General features: G+C 40.4%; 2 protein-coding genes across 6 annotated transcripts in view; one reads left to right on the top strand and one right to left on the bottom strand.

Moving 5' to 3' along the window:
- Positions 1 to 563: 563 nt before the first annotated feature.
- idi1 (isopentenyl-diphosphate delta isomerase 1) lies at positions 564 to 11,551 on the bottom strand. 4 transcript variants are annotated; one of them, XM_080418535.1, is made up of 7 exons: positions 11,449 to 11,551; positions 10,448 to 10,626; positions 7,709 to 7,881; positions 6,884 to 6,976; positions 5,939 to 6,069; positions 5,051 to 5,155; positions 564 to 2,607 (listed from the first exon to the last, which is right to left on the bottom strand). In XM_080418535.1, the coding sequence occupies exons 2-7, from the start codon at positions 10,621 to 10,623 to the stop codon at positions 2,395 to 2,397; spliced, it is 891 nt and encodes a 296-aa protein (XP_080274661.1). In that variant the 5' UTR covers positions 10,624 to 10,626; positions 11,449 to 11,551; the 3' UTR covers positions 564 to 2,394. The 4 variants fall into 4 exon arrangements, with proteins under 4 accessions (XP_080274661.1, XP_080274662.1, XP_080274660.1 ...); XM_080418536.1 differs by having other exon boundaries at positions 10,448 to 10,521; positions 11,449 to 11,549; XM_080418534.1 differs by having other exon boundaries at positions 10,448 to 10,724; positions 11,449 to 11,496.
- Positions 11,552 to 12,272: 721 nt separating this feature from the next.
- Positions 12,273 to 18,289, top strand: part of LOC308076831 (WD repeat-containing protein 37-like) — a 36,066-nt gene continuing 30,049 nt past the window's right edge. The window contains exons 1-3 of one of the 2 annotated variants that reach the window (XM_080417330.1): positions 12,350 to 12,367; positions 12,498 to 12,538; positions 16,578 to 16,781. In XM_080417330.1, coding sequence (XP_080273456.1) covers positions 16,641 to 16,781 — 141 coding nt within the window. In that variant the 5' untranslated portion in view covers positions 12,350 to 12,367; positions 12,498 to 12,538; positions 16,578 to 16,640. Of the gene's footprint in view, positions 12,539 to 16,577; positions 16,782 to 18,289 lie in introns of both variants that reach the window. The other variant, XM_080417329.1, reaches the window with a different exon arrangement.

Genomic DNA, 18,289 nt, shown 5'->3' with positions numbered 1-18,289 from the left:
TATGTGCTAAAAGAGTGACTTTGAGAGCTGTTTTACCGTACAATGTAAGTCAATGAGGAGCATATTTTGAATTATCAATTTCTAATCAATGGAGCAATTATTTTTGATTTCTTGCCCACCTTTGGAGTTACATCATGGCAAGGTAACTACACAACCCAAACCTCTACCAAAGTGGTCTTACCCTTTAAGACTGTTGGCATAAACACTAGGTCGCCAATTTAATTCTCTGCTCCACCAAGGTTGAAAATCAGGGGTACAATGTCAAATAAGATTACACCTCATTATATGAATGTATTTTGTATTAGTAATTTGAATAGTAGCCCTACTGTATGTGGGCAAAATGCTGTTTTACAAGTATTTTGGATTTTCAGTCAGTGAGATCCTGTATATTGCAAGCCTGTATGCTGTTGAACAGGAATGTGCTGCCACCTCCTGTACGGTAAAGAAACTGCATTTGTTTTATTGCATCTCCAAATTACTGTGTCATTATCATGTATGCATCACCATTGTAATACATTATGCATGCACAGATAGAGGTACCACTAACAGGACGACAACGCAACACTGATTCTCTTTATTTATTTATTTAATTGAAAAAACAAACAATGATAGTCATCATCTGATGTCAACGGAATCATACACTGTGGCAGAGGTCATCCTACTTGTACCCAAGTCATCAAAACTTAATGACCTTTGCTCAGGCACTTACTGTACAGCTTTCATACAAAAATACTCTATATAATTCTTGGAACAATCAGTCATTTCATCACACAGAGCCTACTAAAGCACTCACCTTAAATGATGAGACTTATGAGACTTGGATGCAGGTAAATGCAGGTATTTAAACTGCATCCTGTATTTCTCGCTCTTGAGGAATTACAAAGAATGAGCAAACCTAGTTTACAACTTGTCTGGTCTGACTGATCATCTAATCTGATCATTTCTGGAGCATTTCTTGAGTGGGTAAAATGTGACTTAATACGAGCCAAACCAGTTTGCACATGCAGCCTGTGTGCAAGCACACATTGCCTTCATTCCTTTTCAACATGCCATCATGTGTTCCAGTCTCTGCTATACCTACAGAACATTTTACTTTACAAATTTAGATTCTTATGAAGATTGCCTAGCAAGCATTACTTTTGTGATTGGCATTACCTTAGTCATAAAATACAAGAAAGTTGTGATGATAGAATCATGACAGATTAAAAGGTACCCCCACTCTCTCCATTAATACACTTTAGCTTAAAGTGAACATTAGCTAGCAGAAACAAGTGTAGAAGTAATAAAACAACTTGTAGGCTACACGATTGCACCTAAACTCTGTGAGAGTCATGTGCGAGTGAGATGCTGATGATGGCTTCTGAAACTCTTTTTTTTTTTCACTCAAGATGAAAACTATTCTGAAACGCACTTTTCAGTCCATTTTCACTTGTAATTACCATTAGCAATTCAGACAGCAAAGAGGAGAAATGGACTAACCAACGCATTGTCACTCTTACTGGGACAGAATTGGGGTTGAGTGAAGTGGCGCACAGTGGTTAACTAGCGTGTATTGTTTTCTTAAGTACCCATGACAAAGCTGCCCCGATAGACAGCGGTAATGAGAGACAGCAGCGAGAGAATGGCCTGAGATCAGCTTTCGTACAGATATACTTATAATACAGTAGGCTAATCAAGTTGTAAATGTTTTTTTCTCCAGATCACCTCATATTGGACACCTTCTCAGGCAGCATCTGGTCTGCGGGCCACTAGTTGATGTAGAGGGATGACATGCTACGTGCTACAAAATGTACATACAATATGTCAACATATTTATTCTTAAGATCAACCGATTCCCTACTTCCCCTAGTCATAGCAGCTTCAGTATAAGAAAACCTACACTCCAACAACATAGACATAGACGCCTCCTCCGGCTCTGAGGCATCTGTATCTCGGGCGCCATTTTGGAGAAGGCAAGCTTCCTGACTACTGGCCAATCACAGTGCGTCTTTTCCAGGACTTGGCGTATAAAAATATAACAGGATATTTTTATACAACTAGATTCTGACAAGGCCCGGAAAAGACGCGCTGCGATTGGCTAGCAGTCAGGAAGCTTGCCTTCTCCAAAATGGCAGCCGCGGTACAGGTCGCTCCAATGAACTGCAGAGGCCAGGCCGCCAATGAGGTATCTAGGTTTCTATATCTATGTCTAACAACAGAACAAACATACTTGACAACCGTGACATCATTATTTATGCAGAACAATTACATTTGAGCATTTTCTTGTCATCGTCTTGCCTGCCTGCCTGCCTGACCACCAGGAGTTTCCAACAACTTAATCTTCTGTGCACACAGTCACACTAATGCCAACAAAGCATATCGGGCTGGTAGTGCTTGGGGGACACGGTGGTGGGGTTACATGCGGTGGATGTGGTCATGATCCATGAACTGCTTCAGGTTGTGCAGGTTGTCCCACCACTTGAAGAGGAAGGTATCGGCGATGAGACTGAACCACGGCGTGATCTCCAGCTCCTTGCGCTTTCCCTTCTCCAACATGTCCTTCAGCTCCTCCTTGGTGACGTAGCAGTGGGTCTTGATCTCGTTGGGGTCTGGGTCCACCTCCACGTCCTAGAAATTAGACAACAAAACAAAAATGTACCCCTAACACGTTATATTTACACTGGGGGACACTGATGATTTTTTAACCCATTTAGGGCAGGAACCCCTATTTGTAACTATACCTTTCAGGATGGGAACCCCTTTTGGGGTTGTTGTTGCTATGTACAGTATATAGCAACATACATGTGCATGGATTAAAGCAAAATATATTCTCAGGACTCAAACAGTCCTGAGAACTTCATGCAACTTCATGCAAGTCCTATTTACTTGCATGAAGTTGGTTATCAGCAACTGGTCAATCTATCACATGAACAATAGAAGCTGTACTAATGACATTATCCACATGCTGTAGGTTACAAGAATTTACACACATTATGATAGAGGAATAGAAATTACATGGACTTATTTACCATCAACCTGGATTTTTTTTTACCAGTTGTCCAAACAGTGATAAGTCACTACCCCTAAACTCTGACATTATAAACCCTGAACTACACTGGCCATGGTGTTGATGACCATCACTCTGATAAAACCCATAGTACTTCATCTGTTGTAAAGCTGCAAAGAGCTATTCCGACTTATTTAAAGGGATACTTCACTTTCAAATAAAATAAACATTTAAAAAAAATATTTAAAAAAAATGAAAGAAGTTATGGCAAAATAAAGGCCCCCTCACGCATTAGAGTGTCCTACTAATGTGTGAGGGGGCCTTTATTTTGCCATAACTTCTTTCATTTTTTTAAATACATTTTTTTAATGTTTATTTTATTTGAAAGTGAAGTATCCCTTTAACACTTCTTCTCTTTTGTAATAATCACCACTGTTTTTATATTGGTTTTCATTTTGATACTGCCCTCTTGAGTCACATTCTCTATGTGACAGGTGCTACACAAATAACTTTATTTATTTATCATCAGTGTTGGGCTATATTACTTAGGAGAGTAATATGTTACTTAATACTTATTACTCCTTTGAAAAGTAATATTATATTACTTATTACTTGGAATCAAGAGTAATATATTAGGTATTACTTTATATTACTTTCCCCGTGCCCCCTCCGCAAAAGAAAAGACGTGTACAGTTTTTAGCCTTTTAGAACTGAATCCAATTTAATGGAACAATAGAAAACAGTCAACAGTCTTTATCCTTTTAAGTATTTTGCTGCTGCAAAAAACAATAATTATCCTTACAGGAACAAAATCAATCTGAACTGCACATATTGGCTGCAGCCTCTCAAAAACTGAAACAATAAAGTAAACTTTTTGAACATTTCTTAACATTTTCAACATATCTTACACCAGTCAATATTAATTAGCCAAAGTGCAAGGGGGGAGGAGAGAGGAGATATAGAGCAGTGGTTCTCAAACTTTTTCATGTCAAGGACCCCCAGTTTGACATGCATTAGGGCTACAGACCCCCATTTAATGTCATTTCTATCACTTGGACCGCAATTTATATTGTAAAATCTATGTCAATTTAACTCTGAGAGTGTACAAATGGAACGAAATGGACCCGTTAGGGTCCATTTGGTTCCATTTGTACACTCTCAGAGTTACAGACCCATAAGGGTCCATTTGGTGCCTAATCTATCATTTAGCTGGGGACCCCCTGGAACTCCCTCAAGGACCCCTGGGGGTCCCCAGACCCCACTTTGAGAACCAATGATAAAGAGGAGAGGAGAGGAGAGGAACACTGTTTCCTCTCCTCATCAGCAGTTCGTTTCCCCGACCACCAGACAAGTGACGCAGGGGGACTTCTGAAAGGGCCATGCCGAAAATAGGTTGCTTTATTCGGATACAATGCGTGTCACTCCCTGCCCCTGCCGGTTCTCTGAAATTTTATTTTTAAATAGGCTCTGTCATGATTAATTGACCACACATATGAAGTTAAACAACTAAATTCTATCCAAACGATATCTTATAAGTAAATTCCGTGCCTCAAAATAGAAGTTTGAGAGCTTTTTTAAGTAAAAAAACGGCGGAGAAATATACGACGCAGCGGTCACATACGGGTCATGCGCTACGTCATAACTTTGCGCAGGCTGCGTGCTAAAAAGAACTGATCTGCAAGCTAAAAAGCATCTCTGTTGACGTAGGTTGATAGCTTGTAGATCTACTCTATTTTTGCATGATGCGACAACTCGCCTCTATGAGAGACGGAGAGAGTACATATTAAATGAATGAATGAGCTAAAATAAATGACGCTCGTCATCAGTAACGAGTAACGAGGCCTTTTTTGTCGGAGTAATATGGTATAATATTACTCTTTTGGCAGAATAATACCTTACTTTACTCGTTACTGGGAAAAGTAATAATATTACAGTAATATATTATTATTAATCCGTTACTGCCCAACACTATTTATCATCAGTGTTATTGTTGGTGCACAGGCATGCAAACAGATGCATAACAACACAGGCATATGCACACAAAAAAAGCCACAGATGTACTACCTTTTGCATGAAGAGGATATAGTCAATCTCATGTTCTCCCCATACACCATCTGACTGGGCCTTGTAGTGGATCCTGGTCAGGTACGTCATCTCTTCTGGCGTCACCTGAGGCACCACAGGAAGGGCAGAGGAGATGAGTTACACTCTTCATAGACCAGTGGTTCTCAACATGTGGGTCGGGACCCCCACATGATTTGGGGGGGTCCCCATATGACAGTGACGTGATAATGTATGGAATTTTAAGACCCTTTTAATACCTAAAAATAGTGATCAACAAACTACTATAAAAATGGTCAAACCTTGGCCAAATTGTCAAATATTATAAGAAACAGGCAAACATTCTCACTCACACAACCAACACATGCATATTCAGGCAGGACATTGCTGTGGCATGAGTTCATCCAAACATCAACTTATTTCCAGCACAACAGCTCAAACAAAGAACTAGATGGCAGCAGAGACCCTATTTGGAAGCGATGGTAAGCATATTTTTTTTTATTCCTTATGCAGAGATTAAACGCTGAAGTTGTATTGCCGCAAAGTGATGTTTTTCTTTTTTCTTTTTCTTTGCAACTCGTACGGTGAAGTCAGAGCCTCTCTGGGTGAAGTCAGTTACATAAGGTTTGTTTTTTCCCTTGAAAATAATGAAAAGCTACTGGAATGTGTCTGAATGGCATTTTCCCAACATTTTCTAACTTGACTCTTGTATATGGGATGCAGCAACACAAATCTTTACACACACACACACACACACACACACACACACACACACACACACACACACACACACACACACACACACACACACACACACACACACACACACACACACACACACACACACACACACACACACACACACACACACACACACACACACAGCTGTACCTGTTCCATAGGGATTCCCAGTTCAGCTTGGAGTCTTCTCTGAGCAGCCCTCCTCACCCCCATGAAATCCTTCTCCTCCAGCTCACTCTCAGTGTGCAAGGGGTGACTGCAGCATGTGTTCGTATAACAGCCTGCGTGCATGAACACACACACACACACACACACACACACACACACACACACACACACACACACACATAGTTTCTTTTAAACCTTTATTTACTCAGGGCAGGTTCACTGAGCACGAATGCTCTTTATCAGCAATGTCAATGTGTTACAGCATTCAGTAATACATCCTCTACTACACCTGTTGGCTGCCCAGTACAACAACAGTCCTACACGGTTGGCCACAGAGCATGAAGTGAAAACAATGGCTTTGACTTACTGTGTGTACACGCTTGGCTTAAGAATGTCCCTATTCTGGGTATGTCATAATAGGCAAACATTCTGCCAAAACAGACGATCTATAAGCTCACAACTTGCAGATTTAGCTTGTGGCTATTTGTGATGAAGAGATGTGGCAAAGGAAGGGACCAAGTCATAGACCCCTGCCATCAGGGCCCCTAGACTCTAGAACAGCCTGCCATTGGACCTCAGGCTTGCTAGCTCCATAACCTTTTTTAAATCAAATTTACAAACAAAGCGTTTTTAACAAAAATTGGTGCACCAGCACCACCTATCCTCATTGATGCTGTGAATTGTGTGTTGCTTGCGGTCTTGTCATCCTATTCACACAAATTGTATATGATTCATGGTTTGATTTGATGTTGTAAAGCACTTTGTAACATTGTTAAAATATTTGCTAGTTTATTATTGAAAATCAATTACTAGGCGCACTAGTCGCTTCCCGTCTGAAAAGCCTTTAACACAGCACAGACTGGCTACTGCGGTTGCTTCTGATAAGCATTACACTTGGAGGTGAAGGGTTAGCTCAGCTGTGCTCACCTGGAAACGTGATCTTGGCATCAGACCTCTGTTGCAAGAGCAGCTTCTCTTCGCTGTTGAAAATAAAGACGCTGAAGGCTCTGTGCAGCAAACCTGGTAGAACACAGGACAAGGTACATATGATCGATGCCGTTACTTTCCAGGAAATGGAAAAAGACAACAATTGTGTTCCAATGGATCCAATGTAGTTATTATTTCATCACAAGCTCTTGTTAATACTTTTCATTGGTTAAATATTTATAACAGACAGACTTAACCACTTTCAACCTGGCATCTCTATTTTGGGCATGCCATTATAGGCAAAAGATTTAAAAACAAATATTCAACAGTATTGAAAATAGCACATACAGTATACAAGGTCACCTGACCTTGTAGATCTCATTTTTTGTTACATTTGCTCAACATTCAATGCAAAGTATAAAATCACCTAAAGCATTAATTTATGACAGAACATGAAAAGAAGCAATACAGATGGAGACAAAAAGTTTCTGCATGACAGCAACTACGTGATTATTCCTTGCTTATTGTACCGGTTAGTCACTCTGCATAATAGCATCTCCTAAATACCTGTGATATACTAGTCTAAGTTGTCTAAGTTGTCTCTTCTAAAGTTATGTGAAGCCACAAAGTAAACTGTAGCACCTGATTCATCGTCACTCAGTTTCCTTCAATGTACAAAGTCAATGTTCTGACTTCAGTGTGTGATCTATGAACTTGTTCTGTGGTTACACTTATTCTCTGGGTTTAAGTACATGCAGGATACACATTATTACTGCAGGTTACTGCAAGGCTAATGCTAGTAGATGGAGGTACTAACTGGCTCACCTTTATCAATATTGGCGTTCAGGTGGCAGTTTTTCTTGGTGTCTGCTCCGATCTTGTGGTCGTTTTCGTCGATGAGGATGCACATCTCTGCCAGGAGCTGCACCTGCTTCTCATCAAGATTATCCGTGTTGATTTCAGGCATTCTGACTGAAGATTGCAGGTTCCTTGCCTCACTGGAGCAGGGTTAGAGAACAATGATCAGTTATACCTGTACCAAACACAAACGATTTGTTTTTAACAGGTAATTTGCCAGCTGGCAACTACTTATACCATATTCATTACATTGTTATTGATTTAGCAGTGTCAGGCAGACGGACTGGTGTATTTGACCATGGCTATTCATTCGCAGAAAATATCTGTTCTACAAGCTCACAATTTATTTTTATCAGGTAATTTGCCAGCTGGCAAATACTTATAACATATTCATTACATTATTATTGATTTAGCAGTGTCTGACAGACCGACTGGTGTATTTGACCACGGCTGTTCATTCACAGAAAATATCCGATCTACAAGTTCACAACCTTTCTCAATTTGTGAGCTGGTAGATCGGCTAAGGAGGGAAAACAGAAAAAGAAACTTTTATCAAATACATCGTCATACATAGTATATTATTTATTTGAATTATTGGTACCAGACCAGTCACTGTCAGTCATGTCTTTGAAAGTCATTTGTCATATCTGTCCTTTACAAATTCTGTTTGCCTTAAAGGCCAATGTTCAATGTCATAGACACAATTATTAAATCGCTAATTGCAAATATTTGTATGCCAATTAATCGTCAAGTAAAATGTCATGATTATCATGACAGCCTTTAAGTGACACATCCAACTAGTAACACTAAGCAAGCTGCCTGTCAGCCAGCCAGCTATCAATAGCACAAACGGTGGATCTTCTCCACAGGTTAGCAGCTTTAGCACGACAAGGATTAGCAGCAGCGGTGGCAATGGCTTGGTTGTTTGATTGAACTCAAGAACATAGCTACTGAACTTGTCAAAATGCAATGGTGTAAAGTAACTAAGTACAATTTACTCAAGTACTGTACTTAAGTACAATTTTGAGGTACTTTTACTTTACTGTAACTGGAGCATTTCCAATTTTCAATACTTTTACGTCTACTCCAATACATCTCAGAGGCAAATATTGTACTTTTTACTCCACTACAATTATTTGTTACTTTGTAGATTTTGATTATTATAACAAAACATACATTAACCTCTTCAGCCCTATATACATTTTGGCCATTTGAAAATAGCCGATCTACAAGCTCACAATGCGTTGTGTTGGGACACATTGTGAGCGTGTAGATCTGCTATTTTCAACAGATTTCTATACATTTGAAAACTTAAAATGGGACCTTCTGCATAATGAGTAATTTCTACTTTTGGTACTTTAATAGCCATGGTTCACATGACGCTTGTATACAAGCGTCATGGTGCCGAGTCCCCCTGGTCTAAAGTTGTGTTCGATTTTTTCACATTGCCATCTCTCACATAAACATAAACGTTCAGATTTCAAATATAAAGTGCTTACCACCGAGCCACGGATGTTACAAGGCGATGCGGACCGCGATGAGTACCCGTATCTCCCGTATTGTTCAATAAAAAGCATTTTAATCCCATCGCCGACCATTTTCTTCAAATTGTCTCCCATACTTTCAACCATGCGACACTAATGGTTGGGAGGTGTATTGCACTCTGATACATTACAAAACAAAAAAAAACAAAAAAAGAAAATGGCCGGCGATGGGATTAAAATGCTTTTTATTGAACAATACGGGAGATACGGGTACTCATCGCGGTCCGCATCGCCTTGTAACATCCGTGGCTCGGTGGTAAGCACTTTATATTTGAAATCTGAACGTTTATGTTTATGTGAGAGATGGCAATGTGAAAAAATCGAACACAACTTTAGACCAGGGGGACTCGGCACCATGACTGTCATGGTATGACAGTCATGTTTCAGGGCTAGTACTTTAAGTACATTTTGATGGCAATACTTTTGTACTTTTATTCAAGAACATTTGTAATTGCGGACTTTTACTTGTAACAGAGTATTTCTACATTGCAGTATTGATACTTTTACTTGAGTATAAAATGGTGTACCTTTTCCACCACTGGTTGATTGAACTCAACAACATAGCTGAACTTGACAAAATGTAGCCCTGAAACATGAATGTCATATCATATGTATCATGACCATCATATGGATGAACTTCAACCTGGTGTTTGCACTGACCTTCTCCCATTTTAGTCCGTACATCTACATAAACGTTCAGATTTCAAATATAAAGTGCTTACCCCATGGCCACGGATGTTGCAATTATGTACGGCCCCCAGAAGTACCCGTATCGTCCGTATTGTTCAATAAAAAGCCTTTTAATCCTATCGATGGCCATTTTTTCCATATACTTTGAACTACGCGACCCTATCGTTTGGGAGTTGTATTGCACTCCACTCTGATACATATAACGCTGAGAAAATGGCCGCCAATCGAATTAAAAATGCTTTTTATTGAACAATACGGAAGATACAGGTACTTCTGAGGGGCCGTACAGAATTGTAACATCCGTGGCCATGGGGTGAGAACTTTATATTTGAGATATGAACGTGTATGTAGCTGTACGAGCCAAAAGAAAGTGCAAACACCAGGTTAAAGTTCATCCATCACATGACGGTCATCATGACACAGACGACCGTCGTGTGATCCATGGCAAGTCAAAATGCAACAACAACCTTACCTTGATGCAGCTCTGAAAGACCCAGATGCAGGTAGATGAAGTGTCCTCCTCAGTGTCACAGAAGCAGGTATGTTCTTGAACAAAGACACATTACTGTCACTGTGATGATGACAGCACGCCATGCGGAGCCCCGCCCACGCCATGCGGAGCCCCGCCCCCCACGCTGCCCGCACCATCGCCTGACCAAAAAATAAGACCAATCACACAGGCTGAAGATATGGCTTCTTCTGCAAAGGCACGGAGTGGAGCCACGGATCGGATCGGCCAGAAAAATACTCTGTTACAAGCAAATGTAAAAATCTTAGTTCATACGTTTTAGCATCAACGTGTACAGTACAGCAGTTAAAGCATAAGTACTCATGCAGAATGGATATTTCAGATTCTTCAGAATCAATATAAATGATGTTATTGATGATTATTGACTAGCCTTGGATCAGGACTATCATCATATTGTGTATTTTATTGAGTATTTTGCTTTCGTAAATATAGATACGAAAGCAAAAGTCAGACTTGATAAAATACATGATAGTCTTGATCCAAAACTAAGTATTGACCACTTAAGCCCAATTATATAGATGGGCTATTTGAAAATAGCAGATGTGAGCTCACAACGTGCCGCACATTGCGACGCATTGTGAGCTTGTAGATATGCTATTTTTTGAAAGGTTTTTGATGAAGGATTTATTAATCAAAAAGTCATATGTGCTCATTTTGCTGGGGACCCCCTGGACTGGACCCCTCTCAATGAAGGACCATCTGTCCCCTGGAGACCCCACTTTTGAGAGCCATTGGTGTGAGTATCTATTTCACTCCGTTCCAAAAAGGCAGACTCCATGTCACACTTTATCGGTACTCAACACGCCATCGCTGATCGCCCCATAGAGCCTGCAGCAGCAGCAGCAGCAGACCTCAGCTTTGACTGAACGGTCAAAACATGCGATACAACTCACTCATCTTTCAACAAAGAACAGTCTTTAGAAAAACACTGAACAAATACTTACTAATGAATGTTCGTATTTCAGGTATTATATAAACCGCTGCTACTTTGTTTTTTAACGGCTTGATGTTTTCTTTTTTAAACCCGGAACGCTAGTGTGTGTCCGCAATCCCCTCTGTTTACCCCGCCCACTTCCGCAAACACTAGTTTGTGATTGGCTCCTTGGTCCTTCCTTACCATGGATCACATGACGGTCGTCTGTCACGACAGTCATGGATGAACTTCAACCTGGTGTTTGCACTTTCTCCCTTTTTAGCCCGTACATCTACATAGACGTTTGGATTTCAAATATAAAGTGATAACCCAAGACCATGGATGTTACAATTATGTACGGGCCCTCAGAAGTACCTTTATCTTCCGTATTGTTCAATAAAAAGCATTTTGATCTGATTTCTTGCCATTTTCTCATAGTTATAATGTACCAGCGTGCAATACACCTCCCAACCGATAGGGTCGCGTGGTTGAAAGCCTATGACGAAAATTCAGAGAAAATGGCCACCGATTGGATTAAAATGCTTTTCATTGAACAATACGGACGATACGGGTACTTCTGAGGGGTCGTACATAATTTTAACATCCGTAGACATAGGGTAAGCACTTTATATTTGAAATCTAAACGTTAATGTAGATGTACGGACCAAAAAGGGAGAGAGTGCAAACACTATGTTGATGTTCATCCATGACTGTCATGATATGACATACTTGATATACTTGAATATGACAGTCATGTATCAGGGGCAGCTCCTTCCAGCCATTACGTAACACACGACGACGAGACCCTATTGGCTGAGCAGAACGCAAAACACGTCTTACCACGTGACGCGGAAGACGTCGTCCCCAAGATAAATAAATGATGTGTCAAACCAACCAACAAATATGATCGAAAATCTCTTCTTGGTACCGAAAAAAATGATTTAATTATGGTACGATATCAGTATATGAACTGTTGAATTAATTCACACGTCAAACACATTGAACAATCGGTTCATTAATAATGTAGTGGACTCTGTTCAGGAAATAATCCCATCAATATTGTCGTTCGTTAATCTGCAGCAGGGTGAAAGTTGAGTGGAACTGAACCCACCGCGGGGAAGGTGATGTATGCAATTTGTTATCACTATTTAAATAGTTTTGAGACGAAATTCTGCTAATTGTCCCAAAGTGACTGCAAAATATTGCTGCTATGTGTTTCAAATCGCTTCATACCCTGTATATAACATGTATACAACGACGCAATGTGATAGCTCTGTTTAACATTCCCAACTATACTGTACTTTCCCCATTCTCAACTGTTTTTATTACATTTTGACACTTGCTTTGGCTAATGTAAACGAATGTTTTCTCATGCCAATAAAGCTCCTTCGAATTGAATGGAAATTGTATGCCAGCTAGTCCTTTAGCTTTGCCAGCTGCTGTGTGCAGAATCTGAGAATAACCTGCGGTTTTCTGTTTTCTAAACCCGAGTGGATTGTGAGAGTGAGTATAGATTATTGCCTCCTTTCGCCCAGTAAACAGTGTATAAATATAGACGGCGATGTCTCGATGATCTGTTGATGCTGTTTTAGCCTGTGAGTGATGCATGGGAGCTCTTTGCAAGCAACAGCTAGTTATTCAAGGGCATTTAGATTAGGGCTGTCACGACTATAAAATATTAGTTAAAGATTAATTGTCATCCAAAACATTGCGAGTAATTGTGTTTTTGGCATTGAACATTGGAACATTATGTCTACAAATTTATAAAAAATCTGTTTGCCTTTTAGGCTTTGTAAACAGAAATGACACATATGACAATAGCTGAAATGTACAAAGAAATTACTGACATAATAGTTTTATACTTAAAAAGAAAAAGTAAAAATAGTGTAAATAGCTGATCTACAAGCTTACAACGCGTCACTTGTAGATCTGCTATTTCTGCTATCTTTGGAAAATGTTTGAAAATTAATGAACATTTTTCACTATGGAAACGATTATGCAAAAATAATTGCAATTATCTCAAATAATTGCGATCAGGCAATAATAATGTAATAATTGTGACAGGCCTAATTTAGATTGTTCAATCTTGTGTTTGTATAATGTTACCTTTACTTGTGTCTTTTTAAGCCAGCATTATGTTTTGTGCCCAGTATTCTTATCTTGTTGTTATGTATTGCTATTTTTAGCACAGCCTGTGGAGTGTATATATATCCAACATTTAGCTTCTTGTGTAGCCTACTTGTATGAGTGAGTGATAAATACAGTAAAGTATTTATATTGAGGGATGAATACAGTTAAGTATTTTTTAGCACAGTGTGTGGACCATATGTCACCAACATTTAGCTGCTTGTGTAGCCTACTTGTATGTGTGTGTGAGTGAGTGATAAATACAGTAAAGCCCTTCTTGTTGCATGTCTAGGCAGGTACTGGCTTGCACTGGCTTCCCTGATTGGCCAACACATCGGCTTCAGAGATTGGCCAGGATTCGTGTGATGTTTGTGCTGCTGTATATATAAGTGGTACTATGCAATGATAATCAATTCTCTTACAGAGCAAGGCTGGACCGATCTACTCAAATTGCTGGTGTACAAAATGTTCCACTGGGTGGTGCACCTGTGTCCTACTGGAGTACCACTACAAAAGCGTGACACTTGTCTTGTATTGTTGGGACACAAAGTCTACTGCTTTGATGGGGCATATTTCAAGCATGACAACAGTGATGAAATTGCTGTGCACATCTTCAACACAGTGTCTTTGCGTTGGACGACGTTGCCCCCAGTGAACACTGGGAGAGATGTATGTCCCCTTGAAGTTCACCCCAGTCTCTTTGACCACACAGCAGTTCTGATAGAAGATACTGTCTACATCTGGGGAGGCCACTTCGGGAAAGCAGGCGTTCCTTTCTCTAATGTACTCTATGCATTTGATGTGGATACCCACACATGGTTCAAGGCCAAGCATTCTGGGACTGTTCAAGAAGGGAGAATCTTGCACTCAGCCTGTGTCTTGGAGAAGATCATGTATATCTTTGGAGGATATACTTCGGAAAGTGGAAATGACACGATGTGCAAGTTGGACACCACCACAATGGTCTGGTCTTTAATTAACACCTGAGGCTCTCCACCATTTCTTGGACATGGTCACTCTGCCACCATCATTGGAACAAAGATATTTGTACTTGAGGGCTCATTTTCCCGTAAAAATAACATCGAAGTGTTCGACACAGAGACCGACTGTTGGTTGAGTACGCCTTCTGCACAGCTTTCTCTGAAAGCATTTTTTCATTCAGCCTTTGCCTACAATGGAGAGCTGTACATATTTTGTTGCAGAAGAGAGGAAGGGATGAAGAGATACAGAAGAAGAAAGAAGAGAGGAAGAGAGCTGATCGTCAATGATCTGTGGAAATTCAATCCAGAGACCTTCTCCTGGAAAAAGGTTGAGCCTAAGTGGAAAGGCCCAGGTTCAGGGACTCAGAGACATCAGATGTGCGGTGGGAGATCGTATCATCCTCTTTGATACCCATGTAGTAAAGTCCGCAACCGTTGATGACCTGTACATCTTAGACTTTAATCCTAGTCTCAAGACTTTATGTAAACTAGCAGTTATTCAGTACGGTCTAGAGCAGTCGGGACTCCCACACAACATCAGATGGGAACTGCCAACCAGGTACTGCCAGTCCCAGGTACTTGTTTGGGAGCCCGAACAGGGCTCCATGGCAGTAGTCCAGACGGGAGGTAACAAATGCATGAATGAGGGTCTCAGCCACACTCAGAGGGTCTCAGCCAGGTCATCTGCCAGAAAAGAAGAGAAAAGAAAGAGAAAAGAAAAAAGACCCTTACTGCATCAACAGTAATCAACAAAACTATACTATAAAAACTGGTCAAACATTGGCCAAATTGTTAAATAATATAAGAAAGAGGCAAATAGCCGATCTACAAGCTTGTAGATTTGCTATTTTAACAATGTTTATCTGTGGAACCGAGTCAAGCAAAATGTAATGCCTCAACTCCTACAATTCCAAGTGCTTGTCAGGGTGGGGGGTCCCCAGTTCAAATGTGATTTCAATGGTATTGTAATGCTGTGTGACTTGTGTGGCAGTTTACATACATTAAACATAACCACCACTTTGTTGCAGGGTTGCAAGGTATTGACAGAAATGCATCAATAAACATTTTCTTAATGTATTTTACAGATTTTCAACAGCTAAAGGACTTTTAAAAATATTGCTGATTTGGGATTAAATGTAATGCTAGATGCTTTGATCAGTGTTTACAAGTGGTGGACTAATAAGTACATTTACTTGAGTACTGTACTTGAGGACATTTGTATTTTGTTTTCTTTGCAAGCTCATTATTTTCACTCCACAACATTTCTGGAAGGGACTCTTGGGACCACCCAAACTTAACAAAACAAATAATATTATGAATTAACCACTTAAAGGAAGACTTCACCCATTTTCAACCTATCTTCGTATAATTAGTCCACTCCTCACTAATGCTTTTTATAATATGGTACCATTTGTTGTTGTCTACTCAGTCTGTGTCTCAGACAGTTCAGAAACCTGCCTACCATTGACTTCATCGATGGGGAATCTAATAGAGACTGAAGGCTTTCTATTCCTGGAAAGTTGCTATAAGCATGCTATAATAGAAGCCATTGTTCTTGCGTTCATAAATACATTGAAATCTTGTTTGAAAGGACCATACCTGCCTACCGAAGATGTCACTGATAGGCGGGTTTCTGAGTGAATAGACAAAAATGGGCATTAGTGAGGACCAATTATATGAAGGTAGGTTTAAAATGGGTGAAGTCGTCCTTTAAGCCCTGTTTCAAATATAGTGAAAATATCCGATCTACGAGCCCACAACGCATTGCGGTGCGACGCGCTTTGAGCTTGTAGATCGGCTATATTTTCACAATTGTATTATTTTTTTCAATACAGCAATGCATTGATATTCAAAAGAAAATGTACGTCATAATGATATTTTGTACTTTTGAATACTTGAGTATTTACTTTGTCCTCTACTGTTTACACTGGCTGTGAACACGATCTCCAGGTTCGCACGCCGCAGGTCATGTTCAAGTTGAGATGAGCATTGAGCAGTATCTTTTAACCACGCAAAACCAACCAACCAGAGCACCTGCCTTTTGTTTATCCAGGTTACCTCTGGAGCAGGAGGTGAGTAGGGGCAGGGCCACCACGTGGGAAGGAAGGGGGGAGGGATGCCTTTGGAGGGCGGAAGCAGCAGCTCTGCCTCTGGCCGTCATCCCAAGCAGAAGCGCAAGGCCCACAGCCTGTCCATACGACGCAACAGCATCGACGACAGGCTGCCTACACACAGAGGAGACATGCTGGAAGGACAGGTGAGGGAGATACACACACACACACACACACACACACACACACACACACACACACACACACACACACACACACACACACACACACACACACACACACACACAGAGATACGCACAGAGATACGCACATATCCAAGTGTGTGATGCCAGGATGTATAGGCTCACATACCAGAATATTCCCCCCCCCCCAAAGAGTAGATTATTGTAAAAATGTTTTGTTTAACACAAATAAACACATAGCTGTTAACAGCCTGGATTCTACTGAGAACAACATCCATGCTGCATGCATCTTCCAGCTCTCTGCTCTGTTCCTGGATCCAATGTCTTCCCATTTGCATTTTGATTGTTAGTGAGTTGTTGTAGTGATGGACTGGTTTCTGTCAATGAATGTAGAGTACTAACCAGTTTGTTTTTATTGAGGGGTACGGGGTAGAGACTAGAGAGTACAGTACAGTACTAAACCGGTTAAGCAGCATTACTCGAATGCTCGTATACATTGTTTGTATTTTCTCTCTGGTTTTGCAACATCCCCTTTCACCATTTATTTACAGTATTGCTGTGTTTATGCAGAGTACTTCCCCAAGGAATGTGGGAAGTGTAATAGGATCTTATTTACTTTAAGCTTAGTTTAACTTAGACAAGTGGTATTAACACTGTAGCAAAATAGGTTAATTTGTCTTCTTTTAACCCTCTGGTGTCTCACATGTCGTTTTATAATGCAATACAATGCAAATAATGACATTTTTACCTTCCATAAAACCACATTAGTGCATATTATGTTTTTGTACAGAAAGAACAGATTACGTATATTTACCTTTTGAGCGGTGTAACCGCTCCTATAAGAGGGTTTAGGACCCATCCGTGGCGAAAGTTTTTCTTTCCGTCGTGAAAATTTGTCTTTTGCTGTGACGCCATGCTGTGGAAAACACGCCCATAGGCTAAGCCTTGCAGGAAGTGCTGTGATTGGCTAGCGAGACACATGATGAAATTAACTTCAAACTTCGCAGACGCGCGTGATGGCTAGCGAGACGCATGATGAAATTAATAATAATGAAAAAATGTAAGCACGTCACTTCGCACGTCACTTCGCAGGAGTGCTGTGATTGGCTAGCGAGACGCATGATGAAATTAATAACTCATAAATAGCAACGCTCACTTCAGACTGGGTGTGATTCTTTTTATTTAATAACAACAACTCCCAAGAATAGACAGTGGCAGTAAGATGGAACACGCCCCACTTCCTGCTTCTTCTAATACAGCTTCCGTTGAGACACTCCTGACTCAGGGAATACCCAAAAGGGGTGCAGCGCCATCTAGTGGTTTTTGTGGGAACATATTATTTTCCACTATGATTGAGGTGGAGCATATTATTTTATTGATTATTCTTTCGATAAAGTTCAACAGTACCGCAACTATCCTTCTTTTTTTCCAACCGATGCGGTTGTAATCTTTACTCCCAATCCCCATGTTGTATAGGTGAGGGTTTCTCAAAGTGGGTGCCGTGACACCAG

This window comes from Gymnoscopelus braueri (assembly GCF_963280865.1).
Source record: "Gymnoscopelus braueri genome assembly, chromosome: 21".
Lineage (NCBI taxonomy): Eukaryota > Metazoa > Chordata > Actinopteri > Myctophiformes > Myctophidae > Gymnoscopelus > Gymnoscopelus braueri.
This window is presented reverse-complemented; position numbering and strand designations above follow the sequence as displayed.